Source organism: Mustelus asterias, chromosome 4 (genome assembly GCF_964213995.1).
Source record: "Mustelus asterias chromosome 4, sMusAst1.hap1.1, whole genome shotgun sequence".
NCBI lineage: Eukaryota > Metazoa > Chordata > Chondrichthyes > Carcharhiniformes > Triakidae > Mustelus > Mustelus asterias.
The window spans coordinates 104,601,671-104,623,970 of NC_135804.1; the positions used below are offsets into that span (position 1 = coordinate 104,601,671).

The 22,300-nt window shown below is 41.7% G+C and overlaps 1 protein-coding gene across 3 annotated transcripts in view; it reads left to right on the plus strand.

Moving 5' to 3' along the window:
* shroom4 (shroom family member 4) overlaps window positions 1–20,588 on the plus strand; it is a 125,495-nt gene extending 104,907 nt beyond the window's left edge. For 2 of the 3 annotated variants that reach the window (XM_078211509.1, XM_078211510.1), the window contains 4 exons: window positions 4,538–5,056; window positions 15,544–15,730; window positions 15,976–16,248; window positions 18,150–20,588. In XM_078211509.1, coding sequence (XP_078067635.1) covers window positions 4,538–5,056; window positions 15,544–15,730; window positions 15,976–16,248; window positions 18,150–18,413 — 1,243 coding nt within the window. In that variant the 3' untranslated portion in view covers window positions 18,414–20,588. The remainder of the gene's footprint in view (window positions 1–4,537; window positions 5,057–15,543; window positions 15,731–15,975; window positions 16,249–18,149) is intronic. The other variant, XM_078211511.1, reaches the window with a different exon arrangement.
* Window positions 20,589–22,300: the final 1,712 nt, after the last annotated feature.

Genomic DNA, 22,300 nt, shown 5'->3' on the forward strand with positions numbered 1-22,300 from the left:
GTGTACTGTACCCCAGTGCAATTCATCATTCATTCTCCTGGAATGTAGGGGCTGTGGGCAAACGCAGCATCCCCCATAACAGGAGCCTTATCACAGAGGGTGTGTATGCTGCCATCAGTCACACGGTGGAGCAACGCTCACAGAAGAAATGTGAAGATAATGAGATGTTTTCACTGGATGTCCTTATGACCCTCCTTGAATAATGGCAATGAGCACATCCCGAGCTCTCATCTGCCTCTTCTGGACATTGCCATTGCCTCATGGCCGATATCTTCTCCCTCAAGGACCTCCTCAGCCTGATCATCTTTAACATCCTCCTCATCAGAGGAAATGTGTCACACCTTCTTCTCCTCAGGCAATTCCTCCCCCTGCGTTGCAGTGCCAGGTTGTGCAGGGCAGAGCAGATGACCACAGTGCACGACATACTCCGAGGACTAAACTTCAGGGCTCCACCAGACCGCTCCAGACACTGGGACCAGCATCCCTATTGTCTGCTCCACCAAAGTGGGAGTGGTAGCCCGAGCTTCACTGTATCTTGTCTCAGTTCTATTCTTGAGGCCTCCAGATAGACATCGTCAGCCACCCCCTCAGTGACTGGCCATGCTAAAATTAACCCCCTTAGGTTGGCCATGCTAAAATTAACCCCCTTAGGTTGATTGGCCATGCTAAAATTGCCCCTTAGTGTCCTGGGATGCGTAGAATAGAGGGGTTAGCGGGTAAAATATGTAGGGATATGGGGGTAGGGCCTGGGTGGGATTGTGGTCGGTGCAGACCCGATGGGCCGAATGGCCTCTTTCTGTACTGTAGGGTTTCTATGATGGTCCTTGTTCCCAAAGAGCTAATCATGCAACTTCTGTGAATGCATGTCAGGAATCTGAGAGTGGCTCAGAATGTCGGAATCATGCACACTGTCTGGGAATCAAGCACATACCTGGAAGATGTGTTTTGTGTGGTCGCAGACCAACTGAACATTCAGCGAGTGGAAGCCCTTGTGGTTCACGCAGTTCATTGCCTGATGCCCCAGAGATCAGAGTGCCACGTGAATGCAGTCGATGAGAACCAGACATTTGCAACATGTCCATCACTCTTGCATTCGGGCTTGCCTGATCCCAGTCAAAATGGTTGAAGTTGTGTGCCCTCGTGATTATTGTGTCGGTCACCTGTAGGATGCACTTGTGTGCAGAGGCTTGTGAAATCCCACAGACGTCAACTGTGGAGCCCTGGAAGCAAATACTGGCGTACAAATTGAGTGCTGCTGTAACCTCCAGCGACACTGACTGTGGATGTTCTTCACTTCCTCATGGCACAAAATCCTGCAGACTGTGCCAGATGTGGCCAACCAGCTCCCCAGACATGGGCAGTCTTTAGCAACACTGGTTTTCGTATATCTGCAGGTGTGTTGGTGCTGTCTGTAGACCCTGGGTCAAGTGAGATGCCGCTGAGCAGTGACTCACTGAGGTTCATCCTTTCCATGCCGAGCAAGCCCTGCTACTCCTTCCTCTTCTGCTCCTGCCTTTGGTGAGCCAGGCAACTCTGTTAATGCCATCCTCTTCCCTGTTGCCAATAGAATGAGAGGATTGGCAGCGAGATCATCAGACTCCATGTTTTGTATATTCTGCTCACTGCAGTTTCAAAGACAGACTTGAAGGTTAGTATTTGTTTCCGAAGGATCACTCTTTGCTCATTCATTGTCTGAAGCTGCCTCCCAAAGCACACTGACTCATGTCCAGACTACAACATTGATGCCGAGTCCTTACTTTCCATTCTGCTTTGGCAAGACCTCCACACCACCCTTGTCACACACACATGACCAAGTCCCCACGGTTTTGGCCACTCTACTGCATCCTGAGCTCTCATCTGAGGCGCAGACATTGTCCAAAGCTTCATTCCAAGGCCTTGGCTCAACCTGGTCTATGGAGGGCACTTGTCAATACATACCTTGGCACACAGGCAAGGGTTAGGAGCACTCTCCTCGGGCAGTGTGCCATTGCCATCGTCTAAGGGGATAGAGTTGCATTGGTACAGGCGCACAATGGCATTTATTGCTTTTGGAAGTCAGTGTGCCAATGCTGAGTGCATCAGTGACACACACACAAATAAGTGGTGCTTGAATGGACATAATTACGTGACTAATTTGACTCCAGGCATGTCAATTGAATTGCAGCTGAATGATCTCAGCTGCAATGGGGTACTGATGACTGACAAATTTTTAATCCGGCGTTGCCCTTGGCAACATGCGCCTCCAAATCCAAGCTTCTCCCCCTGCCCCCCCCCCTCCCAGATTGAGTGGAACCATCTAGCCCATGATGACTTCCCTCATCGGGCTTCCCTTTCCTCAGTGAGGGCTCTTTAAAGAAACCCGTGACCTGGCAGCAAAAGACAGCCTCAAGTGCTTTTCACACTTGGCAATCTGCCTCTGAGTCACGCCCCCATTCGATATTCCTGCCTGAATATGTGGAGCTGCGCTGCGAGTGCTGTGCTCAACTCCCAAGCTGCCATCGGAGGTGTGCTCACCAGATGCATGTGGCTTTTGAAGCCAGTCATGCTTCACGCCTTCTGACATCATGACACTGCTGTGGGTGGATTTTTTGACGGTGGTTGGGTGGGTTTGATTCTGGCGTAAGACCCTGAATGCATTCAAATGAGGTGCCCAACGCTGAACAGCAGGAATTGTGGCCCACCACTGACAGGGGAAGAGGGCCATCGTGGCAAGCTTTCACGCCAATTACAAAATGCAACTTTGCACTTCTTGCGTCATTTTCCACTCCCATCGTCAAACTAGCCCTAAGTGAACGGGAGCAGAAAATCCTGGTCACTGAATCCATTCAGTTTTAATTTTTGTAGTGGGAGAGATGTGGGATAAAATCCCCCTTTTCCCACCTTACCATTAACAGCAGCGTGATGTATTTTTGAGAAGGCATGTTTTAACCCCTTGAGTGCTGTGACTTTAAAGAACGATCATGAACGGGCTTTCTTGTAAGTTTAAATCAAAATAAAGGATGTTTATTTCTTGCAACATCTGAAATGTAATCGCAAAACAATCAACTCCTCACACATACTAGACACAAAACAGTCCAAAGATGTGCGGGTTAGGTTGATTGGCCATGCTAAAAATTGCCCCTTAGTGTCCTGGGATGCGTAGATTAGCGGGTAAAATATGTAGGGATATGGGGGTAGGGCCTGGGTGGGATTGTGGTCGGTGCAGACTCGATGGGCCGAATGGCCTCTTTCTGTACTGTAGGGTTTCTATGATTTCTATGAAAACAGATGATTTCTAAAGATAAAATGCACCCAAACAGTAAATTCCTTGAAAAGTTTTTAAAAGTCACTCAACTCAGCATTTACGTCCCGGATTTCTGAACCAGGTCTTCTCAAATACAGAGTATACCTGTTCCACGCATCCTTCCTCTATGCTGGAATGATGAGGGGAAGCCAAACCAGGGCACCCGCTGCTTTATTCTGCTAAGTCTTCATTCACTAACACATTGAAAGGCTTCAGGACATTTCAAATCACTTTTCTGTGTGTCGGTGAATGAGGTGTGAGTGAAGTTAGTGAGTAGGTGTTAGCTGCAGAGGGCAGTGGGGCTACATGGTAGGTAGATGGCAAGTTGGCAGCTGAGTAGGGTGGTGAGGTTGAGTCAGGGGTGGTTATAGATACCTAGAAGTTGGCCATGTTTTTTCCAGTCTAAAATTCTCTAGTAACTCTCCCTGGGGAAGAGTGTTGGACATCCCTGAAGTCTCCAACTCTGAGAGTTGGAGATTTCTTTTTTGGAGGGTCACGGGGAGATGGGGAATTGTCCATCGCTGTTGAAACTTCCCGGGCAATTCCTGCAAAGTCCTTGCATTGGGACCTCCAAGGGATCCATGAGCACAACTTTCGAGAAACTTCTTTGACCACCCAGAGCCTGAAAAATCTGTTTCAATACTTGAAGGAGAAGAATCTGCAGACTAGAGGGAAAGTGAAGGAGTGGAACTAATAAATTCTTTCCAAGATCTGGCACTGTGACAGTGGGCCAAATGACCTCCTCCTGTGCTGTATTATGATATTGTTATTGCTGAACTCAATAATGTTTCACTCAGTTCCACGGACGTACATCTTCCGACAATAGTTACTGGGACGTGATTAGGAGAAGGAATCCTAACTATTTCTTTTTCCTTTCCTTCTGACCAAACCCCTTGCTTGGGGTTCATGGACATTGGAACCAACTGTAGTATTTTAACACTAACCCAGCTGAAGTTAATTAATTCAATACACGTAATGGACTGAATCTGAAATCTTCTAGTTTGTATAATTCGTCACATTTGAGGAGCCCCAAAATCCTAATTTTGAATATGTATTAAATTAAATGTGTCCGATCCGGCAGCCAGTGAATCTCTTTGAGGCTATGATTTCTGTGATCTCCCCTGCACAGGGTTTTGTTTCACTATACATGTCTGATGCTGCTAATCTTTCAGCCTGCATGTCGGCAGCTTAGTTGAAGCACAAGTTCAGCGATCGCTAATGTGCAGCATCATCTGTTAACTTCTGTTTCCTTAGAACTCAAAAATTAATAGATCCGGTGGGAGAGATGATATCCCGAGGAGGAAGAAACTGGCCCTTTGAAGGAGACCGGCCCTATCTCCCACACAACCTGTCGTCTACAAAAAATGAGGTGGATCTAGGCTGCCAGAGATGTGGGGAGTCGTACTTCAATGTTGTCCGCAGAGAGGATGAGAGGTGGGAAAATTCTGAGGTTTTCATAAAACCGGGCGTCAAGCCACCAAGAAACACCATCAAAAACCCCCCTCGTGATCCTGGTGAAGGAATTGAGACTGTAAGGTGCTGTTCAAATGTGAAGAGCAGACCACCTACCAAGCTGAGTTCAGAGGAGCTGGTGAGAGACATTGCAGAGAAAGACCGTTCTCTGGCAGACATACTAGATCCTAACTCGAAAATGAAGAGTGCTGTAGGCCTGATGGGTGGGATCTTTCCAGAAAGCAAAGAGGAACTGTCACGCGCACGTGAGCACAAGAAACGGAATCCACTACAGCTGAGCCTAAATATTAACCAGGAGAAGTAAGTTTCTTCTTGATCTTCTAGGTTCCATGTAATGTTATTTGAACTTAAGATCCAGGTCCCATGCCCCAATCTGTGCTGTGTTGACTGATCCCACTGTAAGCAGCAATTGCAGCACAATAATTGGCCTCTGTAATCTTGGGTTACAGAAGGGGGGGATAAAAAGATGAAGGGTTGGGACTCATGATTAGTAACCAATGAGTCAGCAAGGCAAGTATATGCTTTAAATGTTAGGTAAGAAAAGGCTTAGATTCAGTTGTGATGGTAGAATGGGCATCGGCAGAAAAAATAGCTACCCTGGCAAAGTGCCAGAGTGGTGCTGCATCTTAGAAACCACACCTCGGCAAAAGGCTGGTAAAATTGGTATCCTTATTCGCGACAAAATAATGCTCCCATTTCCCTCCTTAGTCATACTTAAGGTCTAATTTGAAGTTTAATTATGAGCAGCTTTGAAATGCAAATTTTATTTAACCACAGATATATTCCACATGGTGTCTCTTTAATCCAGTCCCAGATGTGCATTATAGCCACTACAAAATGCTTCCATACATATGAATTTATGATATGGTTACTCAGGGACAGATGTGGATGTTTTGCAATGTTGTAAGTTGAGGTGTATTTGGGCACTGGACCAGATGCAGTCAGTTAACAGTCAAACTCTTAGTTTCTGAGAAGCACACAAGTATTCATTAACTGCCCCCCAAGACTGCTCAAAGAGTATCACTCAAATGCGATCTGCCTCCTCCTCCATCTTCATTATCACTCCCCCACACCAGCACTCCTGCCAGATACTAACTTACAGAAATCATAATTTATATATAGGTTATATCAGATCATATTGCAGTTCCTTCATTGTCCCTGCACCAAATTCATGGAATTCCCTTCCTAAAGTGACCTGAGTGACCTAGACCAGATGGACTGCAGCAGTTCAACATGGCTCACCTTATGGTCGCTTAGGGACGCATAACAAATGTTGGCTTAGAAACCGACATCCCATGAAAAAATAAAAGAAACTTCAACACCTTTAGTGTTACTAAATGACCACAATTCACTTTTACCTGGCAAATAGATTCAAATCTGACCAATCTGCATTGTATCTCCACAATTTGCAATTTTTCTTTTTGTTTCCTTGTTCAACAGTTCCCGTCAGCGATGAGGTCTGAGGTGCATTTACACTACCGAGGTTGACTATATTGCAGCCTTTGGAGTGCTTTTTAAAATGGAGCAAAAAATAAACAATCAGATTAATGTTAAAAAATATTTGTTCTGTTTATTGGACCTAATACGATGGAAGTGCTTTGAACAGGAGTGCTGATCCTCACTTGGTGACTGACTCCAGTCAAACAGCATCTTTGACAGGATGAATAGGCTTCAGTCAATGCTATTCAGAACCAATTAGCAAGAGGTGCACAAGAACTAGGTAGACAAGATACTGGCTTAATTTTCCATGTTCTACTTTCGTAGTAGCAGAGCATTTACCTTGCCCAAATGGAATATAATTGATCTTGTAGCAAAGCTTAAGAGTGAAGTTTTTTTGCTTCTAATTTTGAGGTACTCCTTCGTAACTTGTCTGTATACAAGTCGCAAGTTTGGGAAAAAAACAATTAATTTGACAAACTTTTAATGATGTGTAGCCCCTTGATCCATGTTGAGACTTTGCCTGTCAGTCGTGACTTAGTTGGTGGCACACTTGCCTCAGAGTCAGAAGATTATGGGTTCAAGTCCCACTCCAGGATTTGAGCATGAATAGCGTAACATAAAAATCCATTACTGAGGGGAGTACAATCCAATATTGTCAGAGGTGCTGGCTTCATATAAGACATTAAACATCAGGCTCTGTCTGCCCCTTAGGTGGATGTAAAGAATCCCATGGCACTATTTTGAGGAAGAGCAGGGGAGGTGTCTGTTCTGGTCAATATTTCTCCCTCATTCAATATCACAGACAAATTATCTGATCATTATTGTGTTGTTGCTTGTGGAAACTTAGTGTGTGCAAATTGGCTAGCCTGTTTCCTATATTACAACAGTCACTAAACTTCTAATGTATTTTCTTGGCTATGAAGGGCTTTTGAAGCATCCGGTGGTCATGACTAGCCCCAAATATAAATGCAAGTCTTTATTTCTGTGCTTAATTTATCAATTGATGACTGTGAAATTCTACAATGCCTATTATGGATATGTAAAAAGCATAGAACAGTAAATCATTACTCATTAACATTTCAACATGAAGTCAATAGAATTTGTTTTATTTTTGGCTGTGTGTGTGAAGGCAATTCTAAACGAGGTCTGTATCTGTGTGGCTTGGCCTCGAGGCTTGATTTCAAATCCTTTCTGAATAATATCTTTCATTTGTGTGTTGCTGTAATTATGTATCAATCTTGCCAACCAGAGGACTTCTCGAGGGAGTTGGTGGTGCAGTGGCTTGGCACAATGCCTATTTTTAGAATCCAAAATACCAGTGCATAACTCCATTCAAGATTTCTGATAATCATACAAATATTTGCATCTGTAAGGAACTTACTAAGTTTGTCATGGGTTCACGAAACGCACCCATAGCGACAATGTTTTCCATATTATTCAGAAAATGACTGACCTGAAAATGAAATCGGAGAGATCCAGTTACATTCAGTTGGATGTTGCTAAGTACACATGTTTTGCACTGTAAATACCAGCCTGGTGCCGGAAATGAAGCAGCATTGGAAAATAGTATCAATCTGTCCCCAGGAACATTTTTTACACTGCACATTGCCAAAAATTAATTCCTACTTAAAAACTTGATACCCCCTGAGGAAACAGTGCAACAATCATCAGTTATATTCCATCTGAATCCAGGGCAGATTACTTCTAAGGAGATAATTATCAGTGTCTTGGTTAGCTGCTGCTCAACTCAGAATTCCTAACACTGTTAAAAAGGCCACTGCTAATGTGTTTCTATTGTTTGTTGGCACCAGCTAACCTTATTACCCCTTTGTGTTCATTAAACCAATTTGCAAGTATTTCCCTCAGCAACCATTGGAGTTCATCAAAGCCATAAATCATAAAGTATTTCTCAAAATAGTCATGGATCTATATGATGAAGACTTCCATATAAATAATTTTTTAAAACTAGGCAGTTAATGCATTGAAATCAATGGGAATAGGAGGAAAACTTTCTACTGGTTGGAGTCATACCCAAGACAAAGCAAGATGGTTGGGAGGCCAAATATCTCGGCCTCAGAGTGACACTGCAGAAATTCCTTGGACCCAACCATTTTCAGCTGCTTAACTAGTGCTGTTCCCTCCATTATAAGGTTAGAAATAGGGATGTTTGCTGATAATTGTAGTGTTCAGTGCCATTCATGAAACCTCAGATACTGAAGCAGTCTGCCTAGCAAGACCTGAACAACACTGAGGCTTGAGCTGACAAGTAATATTTGCACCACACAAGTGCCAGGCAATAACCATCACCAACAAAAAAGTCTAACCATCTGCCCTTGACACTAAATCCCCTACCAGTAACATCCTGGGGATTACCATTGACCAGAAACTTAACTAGACCAGCCATATAAATATTGTAGCTACAAGAGCACGTCAGAGGCTGGAAATTGTGCAGCAACTAACTCGACTCTTGACTCCCCAGAGCCTATCCACCATTTACAAGACAAGAGTCAGGGTTTAATGAAATACTCTATTTGCCTGGATGAGTGCAACTCTCGAGTGTTTGAAGAGGTTCAACTCCATCCGGACTTCATCAACACCCCATCTGCCACATTAAACATTCACTCCCTCCACCACCGGTGCACAGTGGCAGCTGTGTGTACACTACTACACAGTGTGTACTGTGTGCAAGATGCACTGTAGCAATTTGCCAAGGCTCCTTTGACAGAATCTGCCAAACCTGGGATCTGTACCAACTCGAAGGACAAGAGCAATAGACACATGGGAAGAGCGGAGCCTGAAACTTCCTCTACAAATCGTACACAATCCTGACTTAGTTTCTTCACTGTTACTCAGTCAAAATCCTACAATGCCTTCCTAACGGCACTGTGGGTGTACCTGTAGCAGTTCAAGATGGCATCTCAGCACCACCTTTACAAGAGAAATTGGGTTGGGGAACAAAGTTTGGCCTTGCTAGCAATGCTCACATCCCATGAAAGAATAAAACAAAAATGCCCCAAGCTCTGGAATTCCCTCACCATGTCTCTACACTACTTTTTTTTTCTCTAAGACACTCCTTAAGGCCAAGCTTTTGATCATCTGCCTTTATAGCTCCTTATGTGACTCGGTGTTGTTATTTGTTTTATAATGCTCCGGTGAAGTGCCTTGGGACATTTAATTATTTTAAAGGCACTATATAAATATAAATTGTTGTTGTTCCCTGATTCAACTTCAAGGCAAGGTTATCAGTATAGGATGTTCCAAGACTGGCACAGTGGTTAGCACTGCAGCCTCACAGCGCTGGGGGCCTGGGTTCAGTTCTGGCCTTGGGTAACTGTGTGGAGTTTGCAAATTCTCCCTGTGTCTGCGTGGGTTTCCGGCAGGTGCTCCAGTTTCCTCCCACAATCCAAAGATGTGCAGGATAGGTGGATTGGCCATGGTAAATGCGTGAGGCTATGTGTATAGGGCACTTGGGAGGGTCTGTGTGGGATGCTCTTTTGGAAAGTCAGTGCAGACTTGATGGACTGAATGACCTCTTTCTGCCTTTTAAAAATTCTGTGTTTCTATTCAAACCTCTTCTTGGCATCCAGATTTCCATAAAGTGCCTTTTAACATTCAGGATACAGCATCTCTGTGTCCTATGCTTGAGATCTGCCGGCACAGCTTCAACAGTCCACGGGAACCAAACTTTTAGCGTATAGTTCCATGCATCTTAGAAGAAGGTTTTCTCTTTCCAAGAAGGGCTGTAGACCTTTAACTGTTACCTACTACTTCTAGAAGTTTCTTTTGCAACTCTGAGAAACAGCATGTTTGGAAAAGTAAAAACAGAAAATACTGGAATTACTCCGGTCTAGCAGCATCAATGGAGAGAAAAACATCATTAGCCTATAATGAAATTTCAGTTCTGATGGAAGGTGACACTCTGAAACTTTAACTCGTCTTCTCTCCATAGGTGCTGCCAGACCTGTGGAATATTTCCAGCAATTTCTATTTTCACTACAGATTTCCAGCAATCGCAGTACAATATTTTGCTTTTGTTTTGAAGAAATGACTGGATAAATAAAATAAATGTGCATAGACATCCAGAAGGCAGATGATGAGCTGTGTCAAAAGATTGTTACAAAACTTTAGGTGTATATAAGAAGAACAAATGGACAGAACATTAGCCAGAAATCAGAATAAGTTTCAGATGGAATTAGTACATTGAGGGAGCAGTACTGGGTCCACATTTGTCCTTATGTACAGATGACTTGGATGGAGGTCTAGGAACCACAATCTTGAAATCTGGTGTTGCTGCAAAAATAGAGACTTTGGCAAACTATGGAAGACTTTATGAAGATATGAAAAGCTAGCAAATTGGACCTAGATGGAAGGGGAAATATAATGCGGAGAAGTGTAAGGTAATATGTTTTGATAGGAAAAATGAAGAATGAGTATACATTCAATGAAAACTTGGCCAATGTTGTGGATAAAGACCAATCGGCTTTACAAGCTGTGGCAAATATGTTGAAGTCATGAAGTAATAAATTGATACAAAACGTTTGCTATGCTGCAATTGGAGTACTGTGCTCAGTATAGGGAGTCCCAGTTTAGAAAATATATTGAAGCCATTTATAAATTCACAGGATGTCCCAGAAATTGGAAGCTACAGTTAGGGTGAGACTTGAAGTATCAGGACAATTTACACAGGAGTGGAGAAGGCATTTAAATTAAAATGATCCAATATAGGGACAGACTATTCCCTCTGGTTGAGGAGTTGGTGGTAGAGAATCATCAATTTAGAACAGTCACAAAGAAAATGAGGAGAAATGTTAGAAGAAATTTCTTTAGACAGAGGATTGTTGGAGCGTGGCATGTTTTGCCACAGGAAATGGGTCAAACATAGGTCATCGTATCTTTGAGGAGAAAAGTATAAATATTTGAAATACAAGACAATGAAGAGAGTGCAGGAAATAGCATTCATTTTGGATTGCTCTCGCAAAGAATTGAAACAGAGATGATAGGCGGAATAGTCTCCTGTGGTACAACCTATTGTTCAGTAGTACCTGACCATGTCAGCTGAAGTTTATTCGGTCGTCTCCCCACATAGCCTCTCCTTTCCCACCAGTAAGGAATGTTTGGGCCTCAGCCACTTTTAAGTACACACTGTGGTCATGAAAGACCTATTACAGAGCAATTTCCTATTTAAATAGAAGTTAAGATAGACAACATATTGCCAGAAAGTCTCTATTATTTCGCTTTTGCCGTCCTAGGCGGAAAATCCACTTGTATTTCAGGATATTTCATATTTTAGAGCTGGAGAAATTGTACAATAGACCTATATGCCTCTCCAGCAAATACTTGCTCCCTTGGTCCTGCTTGTGGATAGGGATAAATGGAGGTTTCCTCCATTTCTTCTGCTCCCCCTAGTAGTTTGAAAAATATGAATGAGAGGGATGGGGAAATTGGGTTGTGCTCAGTTGTAGCTGATATGATCACAGAGCAGGTAGAAGAAGGTTTGATCACAGGACAGATAGATATAGGCTGTTTTTATCAGTCCATTTGGCCACAGAAGCTGGAAAAAATTATGTTCCTTCTGCAGACTGGAATCTCTTGTTGGCAAAAAGTGAACCATGTTCATCATCTGGTGTTTTTGATAGGATTCTGGTGGATTTGTTGGTGACTACTGAGGCAAATCTTCCAATAGGACAGGATACCACAGCCAATTGAATTTTGGATGAGTTGGCTTAGAATTTTTTTCTCCTTGCATTTTCTCTGCCTGGGAATGAAAAGGAGTCAGTCTGCCTACCAAACTGAAAGCCTATATAGGCTGATCGATGCTTGCTTTCAGAGGAGCTGCATTATCTTTAATTTGGCCGTGCAGGTGTAGCAATCCTGGGCACACTTCACTCAGGTATTTAAGTCAATATCAAAACTCATAGGTAATGCCATCAGAGTGTCCTTGTAGTGTTTCCTTTGACCGTCAAGTAAATGCACGCCAGACTTGAATTCTGCATAAAAGGTTTGCTTTTGATAATTGAATATCAGCCATTATGGCCAAGTAACCAGCTCAACTCAGTTGTAACTGTTTCGATATGGTGTACATACTTGGTACACCAGCTTAGATCCTCAGTATCTGATATTTTATCCTGCAAACTGATCTTCAGACGTTTCTGAAGGCGACTTAAGTGAAAGTTGTTAAGTTTCTTGGCGTGACTCTGGCACACAGTCCAAGTCTTGCATGTAGAATAGAGTGGGCAGTACTTATAGACTTTCAGTTTGGTAGGCAGACCAACTCCCCTTCATTCCCAGGTTGATGCCCGAAGTGTGCCAAAGACTATGCCTGCTTTGGCAATTTTTGCATGTGCCTCATTGTCAATATAGACAACTTGAGAGAGTTTCCTGCATGAACTAGAACCTGGGGTTTGAGAAAAAGCTTTCCTGCAGCTGGCTAGTACATAATTTCAGTTTTCTTTGCGCTGATTGTAAGGCCGAAGTTGTCACATACATTGGGGAACAAGTCCATGCTATGTTGCATGTCCAACTCTGAACCAATAGTGAGTGCACAGTCAATGGGATACAGTTCATAGAAATCATAGAAACTCTACAGTGCAGAAAGAGGCCATTCGGCCCATCGAGTCTGCACCGACCACAATCCCACCCAGGCCCTACCCCCATATCCCTCCATATTTTACCCACTAATCCCTCTAACCTACGCATCTCAGGACACTAAGGGGCAATTTTTTTTTTAGCATGGCCAATCAACCTAACCCGCACATCTTTGGACTGTGGGAGGAAACCGGAGCACCCGGAGGAAACCCACGCAGACACAAGGAGAATGTGCAAACTCCACACAGACAGTGACCCAAGCCGGGAATCGAACCCAGGTCCCTGGAGCTGTGAAGCAGCAGTGCTAACCACTGTGCTACAGTTCCATAGACAATGTGGACTCTCAAATATTGGACCCAGTGGCCGTTAGGTACATTTGACAGGCTAGTTAACTGCTGAAGGAAGTTGAGCCGCATCCTGTCCGTTTGTATGCCACACCAATCATATGCAGAAGACTGGCTGAGTAATTTTTTCTCATCTAAGAATTTTGGTGGGACAAGAGGAGATCAATGCAGTTACTGGGATTTGAATTCAGGATCATTTTTATTCATTCAAGGATGTGGGCGTTGCTGGCAAGGCCAACATTTATTGCACATCCCTAATTGCCCTTGAGAAGGTGGTGGTGAGCTGTCTTGAACCATTGCTGTCCATGTGCTGTAGGTGCTCCCACTGTACTATTAAGGAGGGAGTTTCATGATTTTGACTCAGCAACAATGAAGAAACAGCGATATATTTTCAAGTCAGGATGGTGAGCGGCTGGGAAAGGAACTTCCAGGTTGTGGTGTTCCCATGTATCTTCTGCCCTCATCCTTTTAGGTGGTACTTTGGTAGGAAAAACAGAAATATCACTTGCATCTTAGAAAACAGGGTTGAAGAGCAAAGCGATATGGGTGAACTAATCATTAAGCAGCATCGCAGATCAGCAAATCAATTAAAAAATAACAACACTGATTTATTTCAAAGGGTATAGAATTCAGAAGCAGTGAAGGTTTGCTAAATATGTGTAGGATTCTGGTCATGTCACACTTGGAGTTGTGCACAGTTCTAGTCTGCATCCTGAAAACAATGTATAAGCTCTGGTGAAAGTGTAAACAAGATTTGCAAGGATGCTAACAGAACTGAAAGATTATAGATATTGGGAAGGATTGAACAGATTGATGGGTTTTTTTTCTCCTTGGCAAACAGACAACACAGAATTAACCTGATAGAGCCCTTTAAAATTATGAATGGTTCGGGCAGGTAGATGTAGAGAGAATAATTCCACCTGTGGGAGAACCCATAACAAGAATTCTTAAATACAAGGTAACGTCATGAACCACACTGATGTTACCTCACCGGTGAGGGTGTCCCAACTTGAAACACCGGTTCGTGGTGGTTGTATAGCTTTTTCGGAATATTGTGAGGAGTCACATAAAACCCAGTGAAGAGGTGGTCCTGTCATCATATAACCAAAGGACTACAATACTCTAAGACACTTAAGTACATGAATAACTAAACACACAGTTTATGTTGAAATTATCCCTTGTTCAAAATATATCTACGATTCTTGAGCTCACCAAGACTTTGCTTTGCCAAACAATATCCAACTTAAATAAATCTATAAGTCAAATCCAGCTTATAGTTACCACACAATACAGGGCTGATGATCAAGTCTGGGAAACGTCTTTTCCTGGTCCAACAAGAATATTTAAACTGCCTTTACGAAAGTTTCTACAATGCCTTGTCTCTAAAATTTGGATGCAACATTATAGCATCTCTGAGGAGTGACAGATGTTACAGAGCCCCTTGACCATGAAATGTGTCCTAGCCTCCTTCTGTGAGGTGTGGATTGGGTTCTGGATGCGAGTTGTGGAAGAGGCTGTCTGCTTCTGAGGGGGGTAACTGTTACACTTTTTCTTTTGTTATTTCAAACTTGAGAGTCAGCTGACTACGTATTTCAAATTATTCCCTTTTTAGAGTTCAGCATTTCTATAGTCCTGAATCACCCATTCATTTAGGTAAACTGTTTCTGCGTATGGAAATTAACATTTTATAGCAGTTATCTAAGTAATCTGTTTCTACTACTGGACAATTCACACCTGATTATCTTCAGATGCTCTCATGCCTTTGGAATGCCCTGATCACTATTAGAGGCATGCCTACCCCTGGAAAGGCTGGCTGTTACTGTTGCTGGGCTGATTTCTACCTTTCAGGCCTTTTTACATTCTTGTTACTGTTTTTTAAAATTTGATTTTATTTATTGTCACATGTATCGGGATACAGTTAAAAGTGCTGTTTCTTGCGTGCTATACAGAGAACATACCGTTCATAGAGTACATAGGAGAGAAGGAAAGGAGAGTGTGCAGAATAGTGTTGCAGTTATAGGTTGCTGCTAGGCAAATCCTTGACCGTAATTAATAAATCCAGAAGTAAGAAATGTCTGTACTGAGTGGTTGGAATATCGAACCCATAACCACAGAAGTGGTTTAGCAAACAACTTAGACGGTTTCAGAAGAAAACTACACAAGTAGACGAGGAAAGTTAATAGACAGACTCTGAAATGTTGGGATGAGTTAGATGGAATGTAAGGAAACTTGTGCGGAATATAAACACTAACACAGATTAATTGGGCCAAATAGTCTTTCTATGTTGTATATTTGATGTAAGCCACGTAATAATAAATTCATGAGGGAAGAGTACTTGATTTATTTTATTGGGATGTTTTTACAACTTGTCTGAGTTTCTCATACAGAGGAATGTGATAACTGTCTGTTTATTTGCAGGTGTACTGCGCAGGCCACCTCCCCAACCCCAATGGTTAGCTCAACTTCTTGCTCCACTTACTATAGTACATCTGCTGCCAAGGCTGAACTGTTGAACAAAATGAAGGACTTCCCAAAGATGACTGAGGAATATTTAAAGGAGCAAGAGGATGAGGAAGAAGAGGACAACAAGTTGATAGAAAAGAAGGTATCACATTTTTCCTAGATGTAGAATAGTCTTGGATGATGATAAGAAGCAGGTGCCAAGCAAGGTCAGCAGGAAGGGCAGAAAAAAAATCTTAGATGCCCAGCAGCCATTATTTTGGTCCAGGCCTGTGCTTAAGCTGCTTCTGCCAAAGAATATCACATGTCATATGGAGATGTACGTTTTCAAATCATTTTGGATTTAGCAAGCCCTTTCCTAATCATTTTTTTCCTTATAAATTTCCACAGAAACAATTAATTAGCAGTCTTAGCAAGAAACTCTCAGTGTTGCATGAGGCCCAGAAGAGCCTCTTGGAAGACATCAGTGCAAACTGTGTGCTGGGAGAAGAGGCTGAACGAATGGTGAAGAATGTCTGCAAACCAAATGAGTTTGATAAGTACCGAATGTTCATCGGGGATCTGGATAAAGTTGTGAATCTGTTGCTGTCTCTCTCAGGCCGACTTGCTAGAGTAGAGAATGCCTTGAATAACTTGGATCCTGATACATCTGAGGAAGAAAAGGTAGGTATTATCAGAAAATTCCAGTTAATAAATGTATTCTTATGCTCTCTGGAAGTTCAATAAATTGTTTTTAGTGAGCTGGGCCTTGCAGTGCAGCCAACAGCCATTTGCATCCTCTCTTCATCTATATCTACAGTGACTTCATACTTCCAGCCCAGTGGTGGGATATCAGCAAGGTTCAACCTGCTCTCCACAACCCGTCCCCAATCCACTTCTCTTGTCCTCAAGTAATAGAGAAAGGGAATAATAATTGGAAGCTGAAAAAGGAGTCCATTAAAACATTAGAATGGATTGTACAGCACTATGCTTTTTTTAAATCCCTTTGCCTTTTGAAGAAGTATCTGGCTTCCACTTTCTAACTGGCACAGATTGAATTTGGGTCTTACTGTGTGAGGATATTCTGAGAAGATCCCACCTCTAATCACTACCTGGTGAAATATCACTCCATGATTGGTGGTCTTCATAAAGGTTACTGGGACTTGACATGCCACATTGTTGACCCAAATTGTATAATGTAAAACTAGTTACATTATACTCATATCTAAACAAAAATACAAGTGCTTCAAAACAGCCACGGTAATTGTTGCTGTCTCTTTATGGAAAACCAACCAATTTATCTGCATAGAAAATTAATAAACAGATAACACCCCCCCCTTCCTCCCCCAGCTTCTTTATGCTGCCCCAGTCTACCATCAATTTCATTGTTCTCATCTAAAAGTACATCAAAATCTCGTCCCTATAAAAGAATATGAAAAACCCTTTTCCTTTGCACCATCTTGAAGATAATGACATGTTGTGGTAGTGCCCACTCGTTGCTTTATAATTACATGGAACTTGACAGATGAGATTGAAACCACAATGGAAGTAGATCATTTCCTTCATTTACAACCAATATGCCAAATTCTGCTTTGTAGCTACTTATTGTAAAATTTAGTTTTAAATGTTTAGGATAATTTTGACATTCTTCCTACAAAAAAATTGGGTTAGTAGGGGTTACTCATATGATACATCTAACAATACCAGAAATCTCGCATAATTCAGTGTAGTATATTTGATTTTCTTGATGTTCAAGTGAGTGTGCACTGTCTAGCAGGGTATTGAGGTCATAAATGTTCTAGGATTGATTCTGTACTGAATTGGCTGGCATTTCCACACCAAATAGCAAGCCCAAGGAAGAAACAAAAAATACTCTAGATGCTTTATAGCATCTTGTTTTTAATAGTAGTTTCGGAAGCTCGAAAAAAGGCTGTTTCATCTACTTTATTTTATATGATAAAAACAAGCAGTGTCCATGCTCTTAATTTGCTATCAGACAACTTCATTGAAACATGTGGATGCAATGGCCTAGTGTATTATTGCTAGACTATTAATCCAGAAATTCAGCTAATGTTCCGGGGACCCAGGTTTGAATCCTGCCTCGGCAGATGGTGGAATTAGAACTCAAAAATAAACATCTCTAATTAAGGGTCTACTGAAACCATTGTCGGAAAAACCCACCTGGTTCATTAATGTCCTTTAGAGAAGGAAATCTGCCGTCCTTATCTGGTCGGGCCTACATGTGACTCCAGAGCCACAGCAATGTGGTTGACTCTCAACTGCCCTCGGGCAACTAGAGATGGGCAATGAATGCTGGCCATCCAGTGATGCCCATGTCCCATGAATGAAGCAAAACAGAGAACAGAATGGGTTTCAACTGTTGATGCCTGTCACAACCATGTAGCATGCTAACATTCACTGCATTCACATATGAATAATAATTATTTGGGAAAGGTGCCACAAAACTGCAGCTTCCTGTGGCTACCTTTAGCATGATACAATAGCTGGGGGACAATGGAGGGAAGTACAGAAAAAAAAAGGGAACGCAAATCAAATTGACGAGCACTGTTTATTTTAATTTTCAGCATGCATTGACTGAAAAGAAAAAACAACTCACAGCACAGCTTGAAGAGGCCAAAGAGCTGAAGGAACATGTGGACCGCAGGGAGCATGCTGTCCATAATATCCTGGTCAAGCACCTGTCAGAGGACGAGCTTCAGGACTATACTCACTTTGTAAAGATGAAATCTGCTCTCATCATTGAACAGAGAGAGCTGGAGGACAAAATCAAACTTGGGGAGGAGCAGCTCAAGTGTCTGAGGGAGAGTTTATCCTTCAGGGCATGCTAAAACAGCAACATTGAAATGTTTGGTCAAAATCATTAAAGTTAATCTCTTCAAACTTTAGCAAACAAAGAATTCCTTGACCAAATGTTTTAATATCTAATGATTTTAAAATCTGGAATAGATGTCCCCCCTCTATTTCTGATAGAATGTTACAGTAATGAGACCTAGTCATGCTTACCATCTTAACTGTCATTCTTCAGTGAAAGTACGGATGTGCTTGCTTCTCATGACTGGTAAAGGCAACCCATCGGGATCAGGAAGATTCTAAATTCTAGCACCCAGCAGTATTAATTTGTCTGATGTAGTTTGAATATCTTGAGGATTACAAATGGCCTCCGGGTCCAGAGCTAGGAAGAATAAATTTAGCTCTGATTTCTAGTCTTGATTTTATATAGTGACCTGTTGGAAAATGTGAATGTTGGCTGAGAACAACATTGGGCTTGACTGTGATCAGCTAAGCAGTTTAAATAGCCTACTGACTGACATTCGATGTCTGGAATCATGATCAAGAAAGTCTTATTGAGCAAGGTATTGGAGGGCTGTCAGTCCTCATTGAAATCTTACCATGATAAGAATTGGTCCCTTCAGCAGAGGGTAACAGTGATGAAAAGAAAGGACCGTCATATTTTTGTGATAAATAAATGGCATGAATTTAGGACTTGCGGAAATAACCCCCATCTACTGATTTTTGTTTTAGCCAACGCAGAGCTGTACTCTGTATAAAGAAATCAGCCATAATCTGTCCATCCAGATGACAGTCTCTCTCAGTTGATGCTGTCATGGTGAAAGAATGTTGTAATTAATTGATTTCTTTTGAAAATTCCAACTTTGTAGTTGTCTTTCACTTGCATGCCTCAGTGATGCCTACAATATTGCACGAGTCAGCGAACATATCCTTGATCAGCGTCACAGGAATGATTGCCTTAAGAGGTTATTGCAATTCGGATTTTTACTTTAATCACTGGTTAGATCATTTGGCCAATTTATAATCCAGAAGAATCAAAAGTCATCTTGCATCAAACTCAAATGATTTTCACTTGAGAAAGATTAATATAAATACTGCCCAAATATTTTCAGTGTTACTGTACAAAGGCCTTCAATGTAATTTTCAAATAAAAAAGAATTTAGTCTTCCTCTAATGGCTCATTAATAAATGCACTGCCCAGTGTATAAGTGAGCAACATAGACCAAAGAGTCCAAGTTTTGATCCTTGGTCCACGCTGAGGTAACTGGCCTTAGCTAAGGTAGTATAAAAGGGGAAAATCAGCCACAGTCCTGGCATCTGACCGCTATCAAGTGAGCTTTATTAGAAGTGTGAATGCAGATGTCAGGCAAGGACAGGATTGGATTCCATTTTGATTATCTTCCAAGGTAAGATAGTCTCCCTTCACGGAATATGTGCCAGCACAAATGGCCACTTGGTCAAGATACTGGAAGTTAATTGGCACCCAGTGCACTTTCAGGGGTAAGAATAGGGAGGAGGAGGAAGCTTCTCATTAAAAGACGGCACTTTTATTCTTTGTTTAAATTGCAATTGAAAGACGAATAAATCTCAAACACTGAAACTGCTATGATGTATCCAGAAAATCAGTGCAAATTTCAGAGTTCAGCATTGGATTCAAACTGACCAAGTGTAGAAAATAATTGGTATACAATAGTCTAATCCCATGTAGTATGCTTGTGACATCTAGTGACAAGTATCAGTATTACACTAATCTTTGTTTTTTTTCCACACCAGCTAATTTGTTAGATGTTCCCAGTCCTCTCAGTAAATGATTAAAGTAGGAAAAACTGGTTTCATAGAATGAGCTGTGGATTGACTGAGCAGCTGGACATTAGTCTCCAGCATTGTTGTTGCCATCAAACTGACAACTGTTTTTATCAGAAATAATTGTGTGCTAGCATGGAGATAAGACGAAAGTGGTGACATATTTCTGTGTCCGAATTATGAAGGAATAGTAAAACCTCTGTTTGAGAAAGAAAGGTTTGAATGATTGTTGTGCCATTCTGTTACATTTTGCACACAGTTTCTCATTTATCAGACTGTAACTATTTTTGTATCATGTAGACTTGTATGGGCCGGGGTGGGGTGGAAGAATGAGATTTTTTTAAACATTGTTTCTTGTGTTACGTTAGTCTAAAACTTTTATTCTAAAACTGGAATATTGAATTTCTGTCAAAAAAAATTACAAGGCTGCTTTTATCACATTGTACTGCAAATTACTGTAATCCAAAAAAGACTTTCAGTTGCAGTACCTCATTCAGCATTCAGTGCATGGGAAAGTTATTTTGCTGTATATGTGCAGAATTGCTGTGTTAAGAATTACCTTTGAAGTTGGGGTTGATAACTGGGTGCGAGTGGACAGGTTTAGTATCTGGAAAACTTGGAAGTACTTCCAAGTACTTGGCACAATCTGTTTTTTTTTTTGTTTTGATTTCTATTGCATGGTTGGTTGAGGGCCAGTTCGCAGCCAGAGATCAATGAGCTGGACCCTCCCAATCATTGGGGAGGATTGGACAAATGCCCGGGTCTGGGATGTGGGGCAGGGGGGAGGTTGGAACAACAGATTGAGTAATGGAGAAGACCAGACAGATCACTGGAGAGGGCTGAACAGACTGCAGGAAATGTAAGACAAGTTGTGGAGGAGGTTTGTTTGTTCGGTTTGCCCCTCATGCCCACATTCCATTCATTCTGATCATTCCAGTTCTTCACATTGTCCTTCAGGCCTGAGACACACGACTCGCAGGTATTAAAATAAAGGAAATGGAGGCATTAAAATATTTTTTAAAATATTAAACTTTCTACTTGCATCCTTATCAACTTCCTGGGAGCAGGTTGGTCACCTGGTCCCCAACACGCTGACCCACCTCTGTTAAAACTAGAAATTTGTGGTCAGGTTGCCCTAAATTAATTTTTACTTCCCCCACCCTCAAAAGCTACCATGGGTGGTTAAAATATCCCTATCATATCTGACTGATATAGGTCTTCAAAGTGTATGTATGGAGCTTACAATTTATTGTGTGTTATAACAGACAAATTGTATGGTGTACCTCCATCTTTTTCAGACACCGTTTACTTCTGGCATTTTATGTTCTAACTTAGAGCTAAAAATAAACCTGCAAAACTATGTGGATTACAGAAACTCCTGAGTAGGAAAATAAATGGTAAATCTAATCTAATGACACTATGATTTCTGCGTTAAACCTATTGCCACTCTTGGCAATCTTAGGTGAATGCCTTAAACCTTTAGTATTATGTTCAACTATCTACAGTTCCAATTCAGGATTTGATCTTTTTGTTTTCGACAGGTTAATCTCCGTGCTAAAATAGCAGACAAAAGAATGCCATACAAAAATGTTAACTCAATCATTGTCTGAAAAATGAAATGGTATTTCACTGTTTCAGTGGGACTCTTCATCAGAATGCTGTTCTGATTGCAGGTTGACTTATCAAATCTTAATGAAGGCTTCCCCTAATTTACAATCAAACCACTCTCTCTTAACCATCCCCGCCCTGCTATCTGTTTTTGCAAACCTCTGATGCCTTTCTCCTATATCTGTATTATCTTGGCATTGAGGAGAGAACATATGGAAATAATTTTTGATGTGGTTATAAGATTGACTAACATTTGTCATTTATTGTACACATCAGAAGCCAATAGTTGTGTTCTGTTTGGCAACACACATCACCTTTTTTAAACTAGAAAATGAATAATGATGCAGCATTACAATACGTTACTGCTCATTTTATGGGTAAGGAAGACATCCAACTCTCCCAGTTTCTGGAGCAGCTAGGAACAACCACTCCCCCATTAGAAAAATTGCATGATTATTGAAAATTGTACGACACTATTGGCACACCAGATGGCGACACTGCTTCATTGTAGCAG